At 50.0% G+C, this 13,583-nt stretch overlaps 1 protein-coding gene across 2 annotated transcripts in view; it reads left to right on the top strand.

Moving 5' to 3' along the window:
* Positions 1 to 13,583, top strand: part of DHX37 (DEAH-box helicase 37) — a 536,866-nt gene that overhangs the window by 502,040 nt on the left and 21,243 nt on the right. For both annotated transcript variants that reach the window (XM_085634634.1, XM_085634635.1), the window contains exon 26: positions 11,406 to 11,479. In XM_085634634.1, coding sequence (XP_085490760.1) covers positions 11,406 to 11,479 — 74 coding nt within the window. The remainder of the gene's footprint in view (positions 1 to 11,405; positions 11,480 to 13,583) is intronic.

Genomic DNA, 13,583 nt, shown 5'->3' with positions numbered 1-13,583 from the left:
GTTTCCCCGGTGGATGACATCACCACTTTCTCCGACGTTCTGGGTAGAGGTGCGCAAAAACTGAACATCACATTGCACACCCCTCTGGCACTCACTTCAGTCATCTTTGATACATTGCACCACCGGTCAGCATCCAGACCTCTGCTACCTTTGGTGCCAGGATTGTTGGAACCTGCCATGGCCACGTTCCTTACTCCGGCTACGGTGGGCGCGGTACCGTCCCAAATAGCGAAGAAGTACAAGGCCCCTGCGGAGGATCCCTTGTTCTTGAGGGCGGACCCGCCAGCGGACTCGGTGATCGTGGCGGCGGCCATGAAAGCTCACTCGGCCTCAGTGTCATCTTCTGTCCCCCCTGAGAAAGACTGCAAGCTGATGGACTCTTACGGCAGAAGAATGTGCAGCACCTCTACCTCGCACATGAAGGTGGCTAGCGCTTCAGCCCTGCTAGGGCGATATGATCGTTCTTTGTGGGATTCCCTTACAAGGTTCGCTGAAAAATTGCCGAGAGAGGACCGGCAGGATTTCACAGAAATTCTCCGGAAGGCAGGCTGGTAGCCAACCAAATCATCAGCGCGGCTGCCGATTCCTCGGATCTCTCCGCGCATGGCTACTCGCAGAGCGTCTGTTCACGGCGATCGGCCTGGCTGAGGCTAACGGGCCTCTAGCCGGATGCCCAGAAGAGGATTCTCAATCTCCCCTTTAACGGGTCGTCTTTGTTTGGGGCGCACGCAGACGACCAGATGAGCAAGATGAAGGCGGAGTTGGATACGGTTAAGGCTGTGGGGCTGGAAAAGCGGAAGGAGTTCCGTAAGCGCTTTCGTCAGGGCGACAAACGTGCATTCCATCAGCGCGTTCAAACACCCCAATGGTCCTCCCAAAATCAACAGAGGTCCCAGTTCCAGCAAAGGGGCCGCGACAGAGGAAGGGGACATGCAAAACAGCAGCAGTCCTCCACCAAGCAGCCTTCGAAGCAGTGAGGTCTTACTTCCTCAGCGCTCGTTCGCCACTCCGGTAGGAGGAAGTATCAGTGTTCACCTGGCAGAGTGGGAAGCAATTACAAAAGACAGATGGGTGCTGAATATTGTGCAGCATGGCTACTTGCTGCGGTTCAAGTCTCCCCCTCCGCAGATACCACCACAGAAGCAGGCACTCCCTCAAATCCAAAAACTACTTTTACAGGACGAAGTGGCCACACTCCTTTCCAAGCACGCCATAGAGGAAGTTCCACCTGGGCAGAGAAATCAAGGAGTGTACTCCCGGTATTTTCTAGTTCCAAAACGAGGAGCGGTCACGGAGTGCACAGACCCATTTTCGATCTCCGGCTCCTGAACGGATTTGTCAGAAAAGAAAAATTCCGAATGCTGGCCCTGCAGCAGATCTTCCCGCATCTCCACCAGGGGGACTGGATGTGCGCCATCGACCTTCAGGATGCTTACTTTCATATCCCTGTGTCAGCGAAGCATCGAAAATTTCTCAGATTTCAGGTCTCTCGTCGGCACTATCAGTACTGAGTCCTGCCATTCGGCCTCAAATCCGCTCCACGAACATTCTCAAAGTGTATGGCAGTGGTGGCTGCCTTCCTCCGCAAGCGGAAGATATTCGTCTACCCTTATCTGGACGACTGGCTCCTGAAAAGATCAACGCCGGCTCGTCTCCGGAGTCATCTATCATTTTGCCTCCGGCTGCTACGATCACTGGGTCTACAGGTCAATTACAAGAAGTCGGTCCTCAATCCCACTCAGCGGATTCACTACCTGGGCGCCTCCCTGGACTCCGCAAAGGCAAGCGTGTGTCCTTCGGTGGAGAGGTTATCATCCATGCTTCAGAGATGCCGCAAGCTTCTCAACACCGCATTTCCCACAGCCAGGCAAGTGTCTTCTCTTCTGGGGTCGATGGCTCCGTGCATTTACATTGTACCCAATGCACGTCTTCACATGCGACCTCTGCAACAAGACCTAGAGGATCAGTGGTCACAGAGGTCTGGCCGATGGGACGATCTTCTTTCCCTTCACCAAGCAGCCAAAGACTCCATCAGGTGGTGGATGAAACGCTCCCATCTACTTCACGGCGTTCCTTTCCATCAAGCGCCACCGACACAGACAGTGGTAACGGATGCCTCCATGCAGGGCTGGGGTGCTCATATGGGCCAGCTTCAAGTACAAGGTCTCTGGTCCGATATCGAGCAGAGTTATCACATCAACTTCTTGGAGCTCCGAGCGGTTCATCTCGCGCTCAAATCCCTGTACCCATCCCTCCACACCAACCATGTGCAGGTTCAGACAGACAACACCACGACTATGTTCTATCTGAACAAGCAAGGAGGCACCAGATCTCGAGTGCTGTCGCTGGAGGCTCAGTCCATCTGGAGATGGCTTCTGGCGAGAGGCCGGTCGATCGTCGCCGTCCACCTGCCAGGGACCCTGAACGTGCAGGCAGACTGCCTCAGCAGAGACTTCGTCGAAGCGCACGACTGGGTTCTCAACGTAGGCGTCGCTCAAGAGATCTTCCGGCTGTGGGGAGTACCGGACACCGATCTCTTTGCAGACGCGACAAACACAAAATGCCCCGTCTTCGCCTCCAGGTTCCCCCAACGGGGGTCTCAGGGGAACGCTCTTTTGATCAGCTGGTCCAGGACATTGCTATACGCTTTTCCTCCTCTCCCCCTCATCCCAGCTGTGATACAGAAGTTCTACAGGGCCAGGACTCGGATGATCCTAATAGCCCCGGAGTGGCCCCGCCAATGGTGGTACCCGGACCTACTCCAGCTTTCGGAGGTGCCACACCGGAGGTTGCCTTGCCTTCCGGACTTGTTCACCAAGGACAAGGGGAGAGTGTTCCATCCCAACCTCCCCTCCCTCCGGTTGACAGCATGGCTCCTGAATTCGTCCAGTATGGACATTTAGATCTGCCACCGGACTGTATGAACATCCTCTGTGAAGCGAAAAGACCCTCTACCAGGAAGTCTTATGGCTTCAAGTGGAAGAGATTCTGTATTTGGTGTAGGGATAACGCCCTTGATCCGATCTGGGGTCAAGAACAGGTTATCCTCCCCTACTTACTGTACTTGGCGAAGTCTGGGTTAAAATATTCTTCCATCAGAGTCCATTTAGCTGCGATCACAGCTTATAGGAAATCTCCTACCCAGACCTCATTCTTCCAGATGCCAGTGGTTAAGGATTTCTTAGAGGGGCTTAAGAAAGTATTTCCACCAGTGAGGGCTCCTTCCCCCTCATGGGAGCTCAACATTGTACTCTCTAAGCTGATGGGGTCCCCTTTCGAACCTATCCATAGGGCATCCTTGCAACACCTGACCTGGAAGGCTGCCTTCTTGGTGGCCATCACTTCTGCCCGCAGGGTGAGCGAGATTCAGGCCCTCTGCTGCAAGGAACCTTACACAGTTTTCCATGCTAATAGAGTGGTGCTCCGTACTCATCCGAGTTTTCTGCCCAAGGTGGTCTCGGACTTCCACATTAACCAGGTGATCACGTTGCCCACTTTTTTCCCGCAGCCAACCACTCCCCCGGAGAGAGCCTTACATTCTGTTGATCTCCGGAGGGTGTTGAAATTTTATCTGGCTAAGACTCTCTCACTTAGAAAGTCCGACAGGCTTTTTGTTAATTACGGGCCCACTAACACAGGGCTGGCTGCTTCCAAGAGGTCCATTTCTCGATGGATTGTCTCCTCTATAGCCTTGGCTTACCAACTGTCCCATAAGGTTTTGCAGGTTAGACCTAGAGCACACTCTACTCGAGGGAAGGCTTCGACTGTAGCTCTCCTTCGCAACGTTCCCATGTCTGAGATTTGCAAAGCGGCTACATGGCGCTCAGTACATACTTTCACGCGCCATTATTGCCTAGATTCAGACGCACAGGCCGACGCCCAGGTGGGGCAGGCTTCTTTGAGGAACTTGTTCGCATGACGGTTATGTTATGTGATGTGACTGCAAGTCTTAAATGCTATGATGCTCGTCCGCGAGACTTTGGGTATGGGCTTGCTACTCTATTCATAGATTATGACTATTGATGAGTATCCCCTGGATGAGAAGGATTCGTTACTTACCTGTAATCCTAGTTCTCATCCAGGGGTATACTCATCAAAGTCATAAGCGACCCACCCACCTCCCCGGACGAGCATTGTTCTCCTTAAGGTATTGTTTTCTGGAATCCAGATATGTTCAGGTGCGAATGCACCGCCAAAAAGAACTGTCCCAACTGCCACCTGTAGTGCATCATGGGAGCAGGGGGTCTCCTGCAGGCCTTAAAGGCACGGTCCCCCTACTCTAATGCCTTAAAGGCAAGGTGTCAGGTTTTTCTTGTTTCTTTATACTCTACTGCAGCCTACAGGCGAATGCCTACAATTACAAGTTTGCTTTATGGCAATAAAGCAGTGCTGTGTTACAATTGGCTTGGTGCTTCCTTTTTTCCTTATGGGTGAGGGGGCACTGCTATGCAAAGCTATGTAATTTACAGCATTACCATGTTTGAAACATTTTAGGCTGCATGTATATGTTTTCACATATGCATATATATGTATTTATATGTTTTTTTCTATATGCTCCGGGATCCCGCACATGGGCGGGGATTATTCATAGATTATGACTTTGATGAGTATACCCCTGGATGAGAACTAGGATTACAGGTAAGTAACTAATCCATATACACACATGGACGAAAAAAAATCTAACGATGGAGTTGATGCCCATGCGCACTATCGTCCAAGGGAGGAGTCCCCTATCTCGTGACTACAAAGACTTCTTCCAAGACAACAACAAGGTGCAAGCATCCGAGCCCAACACCAGATGGCGATCTACTATGCTAGTGTGTGGATCTGCAGCTCTACATGCCAAGAACAGATGCATACTGGTAAGTAGCATAGTCCTTCCATGCTCAACCCTTGGTAGCTTGGCTGTGAGCAGGCCGGATTACCTTCAAAGCATTTAAAAACACCTCTTCAGTAAATAATTAAGACACAATGCACAATAAAAATCCAACACCAATTTGTAAAAATAGAAAATATTTTTATCTTTAAAATGACACCAAAACGACAAAAATCCAAAGTAGGGAACCAGAGAAATGGATTTTTAAAGATTTAGCATTATCTAGCACATAGAAACCTATAGCACCTTATCGGGACATCTGGTCGCGATAGACCCGGTCCAAGTTTTTGGCCGACCGCAATGGAGCCCTGGGCGGCTACACCTCGCGGTAGGTCTCGGTCAAAGTTTTTACCTTCTGACTTAGAAACTGTAATGGAACTTTTCTTCCCGGGGTCTCTCGAAGGTCTCAGCCAGTCCGGATTCGGTGAGGGTTCACCATATTGCCTTGCGATGAGCTCCTGGTCAAACTAATGGAAGTCCGACCTCCGGAGCGTTGCAGCGGGACAAAACCAAGGATCCCGGCCGACTCGCGGTTGAAGGCAGGTGGCTTGGCTTTTGCGGTTGCTCCCAGTCGCCTCTTCTTCATTCTGACTTAAAAACTTCCCTCGATGCTCTTTACCAGGCCGGATTCAGTCAGGGTTCGCCGGCCTCAGATTTCGCCTACTCCCAGTCAAACTCTGGAAGTCACACCTACGGAGCTTTTCAGCAGGATGAACGTGGACTGCAGGCTGGCTCGCGGTTGAAGGCAGGCGGCTTGGCTGGCCTGGTTGAGTCGGTCCACTTATGGAGGTTTTTTCCAAAGTTGCTCCAAAGTTCTCCAAACTCCTGGAACTTCTTCTTGAAATTCCCCAAAGTGTCGCAAGCTCACTCCAAGTGTCTGGAAGCTCCAAGATGGTCCTTGAAAGTTGAGGACTTCAGTTCCCACAATCCACTTGGACAAAACCCTTACAAATCCACTGGTAATGCTCCAGGTTGAGGATTCTTGGTGGTGATGTTCCAGGTGAGCTCTGTAAACCTGTAGCTTGCAGGGAGTCCCCACGTTAGTCCTTTTACAGCAAGGTAGTCCACTGAGCTGTAGTTCCAGATGGTGCAGAAGGCGCAGTCTTCAGAGTGCAGGCCTTTGTGATTGCACATCCAATTTCTCAGCATGGCCTTTCTTGCTTTCTTAGGTTTCAAGCAGCAGATCTGCCTCTCAGATACTTATTCCAATGTCTTTGGGTCAAGCAGGAGGTCACTCCAGTCCAATGGGAGCCGGGGCAGGGTACCACCCAAAGGTCTGAGCACATCCTGCAAAGTGTGGCAATATTTTGTCCCTGAGTGCACCAGTTCTTCCAAATTCATCATGGCTGATTTTCCAGCAGGGTGAGAGGAGCTGGCTAAACACACCCCTAGGATGGCTAATCTCCGTAGTCTCTCCCTCCCGCATCTGCTCATTCCTCCCTTAACCCTTGCATCTGGCAGGTGTCAAAAGAGCGGAGTTGTAAATGACACTGCTGTCTTCCCCTTCCCTTGAAGTCCATTGTTTACGACTACTCCCCATGCTCTGGCATAACTGTGCAACAGCACACTGCCCTCCCAGCAGAGCTGGTCAACCCCAGGGGCTCTTTATCACCGCTTCAAAGCAGCCTGGATAATCCACTCAACTCTGAGCAATCAGGACAGACCACTGGAAGGCTGAATCTGGACTTACAAACAAACAAGTCTTATAACTTCTTGTCTGTACATTTTAGGAGAAATTCAATATCATATTGTTGGATTTATTAATACCATTCTCGGAAGTCTTTGAATGCTATTTTCATCCTTCTCCTAGCACGATCTATTAGTTAATAACTTCTTGCCATGTTAACGTGTGTGGCAGGGGATTTGCAATGGGAAAATGACTTGGGCCATGTTTCCAGCACCAGGGCTTATAAACACATAGTACTCTGCCCACAGCTACAGGACCCACCCCTGGAACACCCAGGGGAGACTTTAGGGGTTTTGAATATGTCCAAATATTGTAGATCCTCCCTCCACAGTGCTCCTAGCACCAAATTCGATTTTGTGCAACGCTTTATCACGATGTGGGGAGTGACATGTGCAATTTCACTAAACCCAGGGCATATAAAACTCATATTGTAAGGGTTCACCTTATCAATACCTGATCCCCCACCCCTGGTACACCTAGGGGAGACCCTGGGGGTGCCTAATATGCCCAAACATTGTAGTATATCCATTTTAAGTGCCCCACAAACCAAAGTCAAGTTTGGGCACAATTTACTTTATAAAGCTGTCCTGCAACACTGGGCTACTTTTAAACTAACCTCAGGCTTCAGCAGTGCACACATGTAAGTGCAGAAAGGGCTACTGGCCTCTAACTGCTATGCCCTATTATATACTAGGGACTGATAGGTAGTTTCAACCCCCCTGCCCTTTTAGGGTAGGTCATGCCATTCATAGGGGTACCCCAACCCTTAGTGTACCCTAGTGTATGTAGGTGTTTCACTGTATTCTAAGTGTCTCTTTCAGCAGAGCACTGGCCCTGGGCCTGGTTAGGCAGCGCCCAGGGTCAGTCAGAGTCAGTTACCACCAGCATCAGTCAGCAAAAAGTTGGGGGTGCCCAGGGCACAGGATGACTTTGCAACACTACTGAACAGTAGAAGACTGAGCAAGCTTGTGAGGCTGATACTGCCTCCGGATCATCATTCTGCAGATTAAAATATCTCACACCCATAGTTTGGGAGTCTTGAAAAGCAGCTTCACCAGGAGGTCAATGATCTTCTCAAACAATTACCTGCTGAGCCAGAGGAATGATCAATCCTAATAAAAGTGAAAAAGTTCGACACAACTCGCCGAATGCTTACAACTCAGTAAGGCAAAGAGTGTCCCTACTCTGAGAGGACACGGAAGCTCAAGGATCATTTAAACATAACTGCAACTCTTCATGCTGTTTTCTGATCATGGTCTAGGATTTTGTATTGAAAAAAATCACAATGACAACTCGGGTCCAGCCTGGAATGTTTGAGAGCAAATATAGACCCACACTGCGTTTTCCATTGACAGCCAGGTAGAGAAATCGAGTTGAGCCAGGAAGAGAGAGCGAGTTGAGCCAGGAAGAGAGAGCGAGTTGAGCCAGGAAGAGAGAGAGAGTTGAGCCAGGAAGAGAGAGCGAGTTCAGCCAGGAAGAGAGAGCGACTTCAGCCAGGAAGAGAGAGAGAGTTGAGCCAGGAAGAGAGAGCGACTTCAGTCAGGAAGAGAGAGCGACTTCAGCCAGCCAGGAAGAGAGAGCGACTTCAGCCAGGAAGAGAGAGCGACTTCAGCCAGGAAGAGAGAGCGACTTCAGCCAGGAAGAGAATAAAGTTCAGCCAGGAAGAGAGAGCGAGTTCAGCCAGGAAGAGAGAGCGACTTCAGCCAGGAAGAGAGAGCGACTTCAGCCAGGAAGAGAGAGCGACTTCAGCCAGGAAGAGAGAGCGAGTTGAGCCAGGAAGAGAGAGAGTTGAGCCAGGAAGAGAGAGCGAGTTCAGCCAGGAAGAGAGAGCGAGTTCAGCCAGGAAGAGAGAGCGAGTTCAGCCAGTAAGAGAGAGCGAGTTCAGCCAGGAAGAGAGAGCGAGTTCAGCCAGTAAGAGAGAGCGAGTTCAGCCAGAAAGAGAGAGCGACTTCAGCCAGGAAGAGAGAGCGACTTCAGCCAGGAAGAGAGAGCGACTTCAGCCAGGAAGAGAGAGCGACTTCAGCCAGGAAGAGAGAGCGACTTCAGCCAGAAAGAGAGAGCGACTTCAGCCAGGAAGAGAGAGCGACTTCAGCCAGGAAGAGAGAGCAACTTCAGCCAGGAAGAGAGAGCGACTTCAGCCAGGAAGAGAGAGCGACTTCAGCCAGTAAGAGAGAGCGACTTCAGCCAGGAAGAGAGAGCGACTTCAGCCAGAAAGAGAGAGCGACTTCAGCCAGGAAGAGAGAGCGACTTCAGCCAGGAAGAGAGAGCGACTTCAGCCAGGAAGAGAGAGCAAGTTCAGCCAGAAAGAGAGAGCGACTTCAGCCAGGAAGAGAGAGCGACTTCAGCCAGGAAGAGAGAGCGACTTCAGCCAGGAAGAGAGAGCGACTTCAGCCAGGAAGAGAGAGCGACTTCAGCCAGGAAGAGAGAGCGACTTCAGCCAGGAAGAGAGAGCGACTTCAGCCAGTAAGAGAGAGCAAGTTCAGCCAGAAAGAGAGAGCGACTTCAGCCAGGAAGAGAGAGCGACTTCAGCCAGGAAGAGAGAGCGACTTCAGCCAGTAAGAGAGAGCAAGTTCAGCCAGAAAGAGAGAGCGACTTCAGCCAGGAAGAGAGAGCGACTTCAGCCAGGAAGAGAGAGCGACTTCAGCCAGGAAGAGAGAGCGACTTCAGCCAGGAAGAGAGAGCGACTTCAGCCAGCAAGAGAGAGCGACTTCAGCCAGGAAGAGAGAGCGACTTCAGCCAGGAAGAGAGAGCGAGTTCAGCCAGGAAGAGAGAGCGAGTTTTAGCCAGGAAGAGAGAGCAAGTTCAGCCAGGAAGAGAGAGCAAGTTCAGCCAGGAAGAGAGAGCGACTTCAGCCAGTAAGAGAGAGCATGTTCTGCCAGGAAGAGAGAGCAAGTTCAGCCAGGAAGAGAGAGCGAGTTGAGCCAGGAAGAGAGAGCGACTTCAGCCAGTAAGAGAGAGCGACTTCAGCCAGGAAGAGAGAGCGACTTCAGCCAGGAAGAGAGAGCGACTTCAGCCAGGAAGAGAGAGCGACTTCAGCCAGGAAGAGAGAGCAAGTTCAGCCAGAAAGAGAGAGCGACTTCAGCCAGGAAGAGAGAGCGACTTCAGCCAGTAAGAGAGAGCGACTTCAGCCAGAAAGTGAGAGCGACTTCAGCCAGAAAGAGAGAGCGACTTCAGCCAGTAAGAGAGAGCGACTTCAGCCAGTAAGAGAGAGCATGTTCAGCCAGGAAGAGAGAGCAAGTTCAGCCAGGAAGAGAGAGCGAGTTGAGCCAGGAAGAGAGAGCGAGTTGAGCCAGGAAGAGAGAGCGAGTTGAGCCAGGAACAGAGAGCGAGTTGAGCCAGGAAGAGAGAGCGACTTCAGCCAGTAAGAGAGAGCGACTTCAGCCAGGAAGAGAGAGCGACTTCAGCCAGGAAGAGAGAGCGACTTCAGCCAGGAAGAGAGCAAGTTCAGCCTGAAAGAGAGAGCGACTTCAGCCAGGAAGAGAGAGCGACTTCAGCCAGGAAGAGAGAGCGACTTCAGCCAGTAAGAGAGAGCGACTTCAGCCAGAAAGAGAGAGCGACTTCAGCCAGTAAGAGAGAGCGACTTCAGCCAGTAATAGAGAGCAAGTTCAGCCAGAAAGAGAGAGCGACTTCAGCCAGGAAGAGAGAGCGACTTCAGCCAGGAAGAGAGAGCGAGTTGAGCCAGGAAGAGAGAGCGACTTCAGCCAGGAAGAGAGAGCGACTTCAGCCAGTAAGAGAGAGCGACTTCAGCCAGTAAGAGAGAGCGACTTCAGCCAGTAAGAGAGAGCGACTTCAGCCAGTAAGAGAGAGCGACTTCAGCCAGGAAGAGAGAGCGACTTCAGCCAGAAAGAGAGAGCGACTTCAGCCAGGAAGAGAGAGCGACTTCAGCCAGTAAGAGAGAGCATGTTCAGCCAGGAAGAGAGAGCGAGTTGAGCCAGGAAGAGAGAGCGAGTTGAGCCAGGAAGAGAGAGCGACTTCAGCCAGGAAGAGAGAGCGTCTTCAGCCAGGAAGAGAGAGCGACTTCAGCCAGGAAGAGAGAGCGAGTTCAGCCAGGAAGAGAGAGCGACTTCAGCCAGGAAGAGAGAGCGAGTTCAGCCAGGAAGAGAGAGCGAGTTCAGCCAGGAAGAGAGAGCGACTTCAGCCAGGAAGAGAGAGCAAGTTCAGCCAGGAAGAGAGAGCGACTTCAGCGGGGACAAGTTAAAGAGTGCAATTCATTCTTCACGTAGTCACACTGTCATGGTTGGGTGTGATGAAAACTTGAGACTACAGTGACGCACCACCTGGGTTTACAATTCCTAAAGACTTAATAACAACTGGTCGGGAGAAGATGCGACCTTTGAAGCTTGCACAAAGTGCCAACGTGCTAGGGCAGTAAGAGAATTCAGCCTCCAAGTCAGAAGTCTCCGATGTCCACACCTTCTCGGTGCAGATGGCTTTCAACAATAGTATCCTTTTTAAACACAAATTTTAAAACAAAATATAGTACAATAAATTAATACCATTAAAGGGCAAAGGCGCCATGAAATGTGTCGCAATATCCCTTAATAACTGCGGAGGTTGGGAGTGCGGACTAGACTCCAGATGTCTTTCTGTCACAGTTTGTAAGTGGTAAGACCGGTACTGGTGCGCGTCAGACTGGCTGAGTTTGAGGTAGTGTGTGGGCTCCTGACATCTTTGTAATGCATTTGTTATGTGAGGTTATAGCATAAAGCACTGCCTGCCTGTTGCATGCAGAGGGTGCAGGCCAGGGAGAGTTTGGGGCTGAAGAGACAGGTGACGTGCGTGACAGTCGGAAGCAGTCTCTTCTGCAGAAGGCACTCTCAAACTTACTCCTCTTCTCTTTAGGTAATCGGGAAGTTGGGCTCGTACACTCGCTGTCTCCTCTCCAGCCCAGTCACCATGCTGAAAACCTGGTCCAAGTAAGTTCTTTGTCTGGCAGTAATAACCGAGTGTGTGTCGGGTCTTTGCGTGTCATGCGCAGAGCCCTGAGCATCAAGAGGACATGGACTGTGCAGGAATCGCTTTGTATGTAAAGCCTTGCAGTGAGCTTTTGATGCCCTGCTTTCTCTGGTTACCATGGAAACATTGAAGTCCTCCAAACTGTTTTACCTGTGACACGCTAGAACTTTTTCTTTTCTCCCAGACTTTGCAGTAAAATATGTACTATTCAGTCGCCAGGTCTCTGTGTGTCAGAAATAGTGCAGAGATGCAGTTCAAGTCAGATTTGGGCACTGCACTAGTGCACTTACCTGCAGAAATGTGATTAATTACCCCTGCATACACCCTGCTGCATCTATAAACGAGTTGCCTTAAACTGTTGGGACTGACTTCCGGTTGAACACAGTTTGAACAATGAAAAGGGAAGTACTTTCACTAACACGCACTCAGAGGATCGCATTACAAAGAGGGTTGGAAAAATGTGATGCAGAGAGTGACAAGGAGCTAGGTAAAAGTGCATATAACAACTTGGACGAACTCGTAGGTTATTCCAGAAGGAATGTCCTACTTGCTACTGAATACTAGAGTGCAGGAAACCCTTAAGGTTATAAAAAGAACCCTCACCCACCAACGTAGTTGCTGGCATGCTTCATCATTGGGTTCCCAGCTGGGTTGCCGAGTACAACACACCTGTGCTACAACACCTGGTTACAGTGGTGCGGGTTGTTTTGTGAGGGTGTGAGTGTGAAGAAGTGTCTTGGTTAAAAATGCCTCTAAAGTGCCCAAACGAGTAGTGCTTTATTTAGAGGGCCTCTAGACATATTAAAATCAAGGCGAGATATTGTGAAGAAAAAATGATCTTCTATATCTCTGTCTAAAAAAAGGTTGAGATGTTTCAGCCTTGCTATAATTAAATGAGACTTTCTTCAGGACCTTGAAATGTGAGTCGTGAAGTGACAAGCGTTTTTTTTTTGCCACATGAGTGAGTGGGTGGTTTTCAGCACACACGCTAAGGTGTGCTGTGCATGGAGTGTGATGACCGTACTTACAGGCTTACATGCTGGTAACAATCTGTAAGGAAGAGAAGGACATACAACTTAAATTGACAAACATTACACTTAGAGAGACATACCATGCCACTTGCTTGGCGTAACCATGCATTCGTCTATCCCGTGCTCCCAGAATCACTCTTGTATTCATGCGTGATCGGAACAGTGAAGTGAGGTGTCTCAATATACCGACAAATCTATACTGGCATACCGTGGACATCCAAACACGGCCGATTCTGTGCATGATATGATGGTAGCATGCAAAATAAATGATGCTTGAACGCCTTGCATAGTCAGAAGTATGCGCATGAGTGACACGATGTGAGCAGGATGCGCTTGATTTGTCTAGTGTCGATCACCAAAATGTGCAGCAAGATCAACTAATCTTGTTGAAAATGTTCTACAAAAATGGTGCTGATTAGTATCTATTAAAGGCTAGACAAATGGCGCGCTAGTGACTACACGTAAGCGCTGCTCAAATTTCTATTTCTATTCTAGTCCTGGTGTCACAGGGCAAGATTATGAACATGGGCAGAAGCGCAGGGAAGAAAAAGTTCTTTCTTTGTATGTTAAGGAGTAGAGCTCAAACGGATCCCTGAAGTTGGGGGACTCCTGTAGTCACACACTACACAACAGAAGTGTGAACAAGCGGTTTAAAATGCCATTAAATACCGCTCGATGTTCGCTGCTGCTAATCCGTGCTCGCGCACTTACTTCGTCAAGGAGAACCTCCCTTGTCAACACCTACTTCTGGCTCCAAGGGATCCCGCCAGCACCTGTGTTTGCAATACTAGGTACAAATGCCACTGAATTCCAGTAAGTTGAGTACTAGACAGCATAAGAGTGAGGGCAAGTGAGTGCAAAGGTTACAGGAGACCCAAGGAGTAGCAAAAATAGCCACATAATCGGATAAGAGACGTAAGGTACTAGGGACTAGAAACGTTGAAGGGCGGAGGGAGTGTGCCAGTGCAGGGCAGATTACTGTGGGTGTAGAAGTGCTGGATACATATGAAGCTCTTGCACATTATATGAGGCT

The sequence above is a fragment of the Triturus cristatus genome, chromosome 11, assembly GCF_964204655.1.
Source record: "Triturus cristatus chromosome 11, aTriCri1.1, whole genome shotgun sequence".
Classification (NCBI taxonomy): domain Eukaryota; kingdom Metazoa; phylum Chordata; class Amphibia; order Caudata; family Salamandridae; genus Triturus; species Triturus cristatus.
This window is presented reverse-complemented; position numbering and strand designations above follow the sequence as displayed.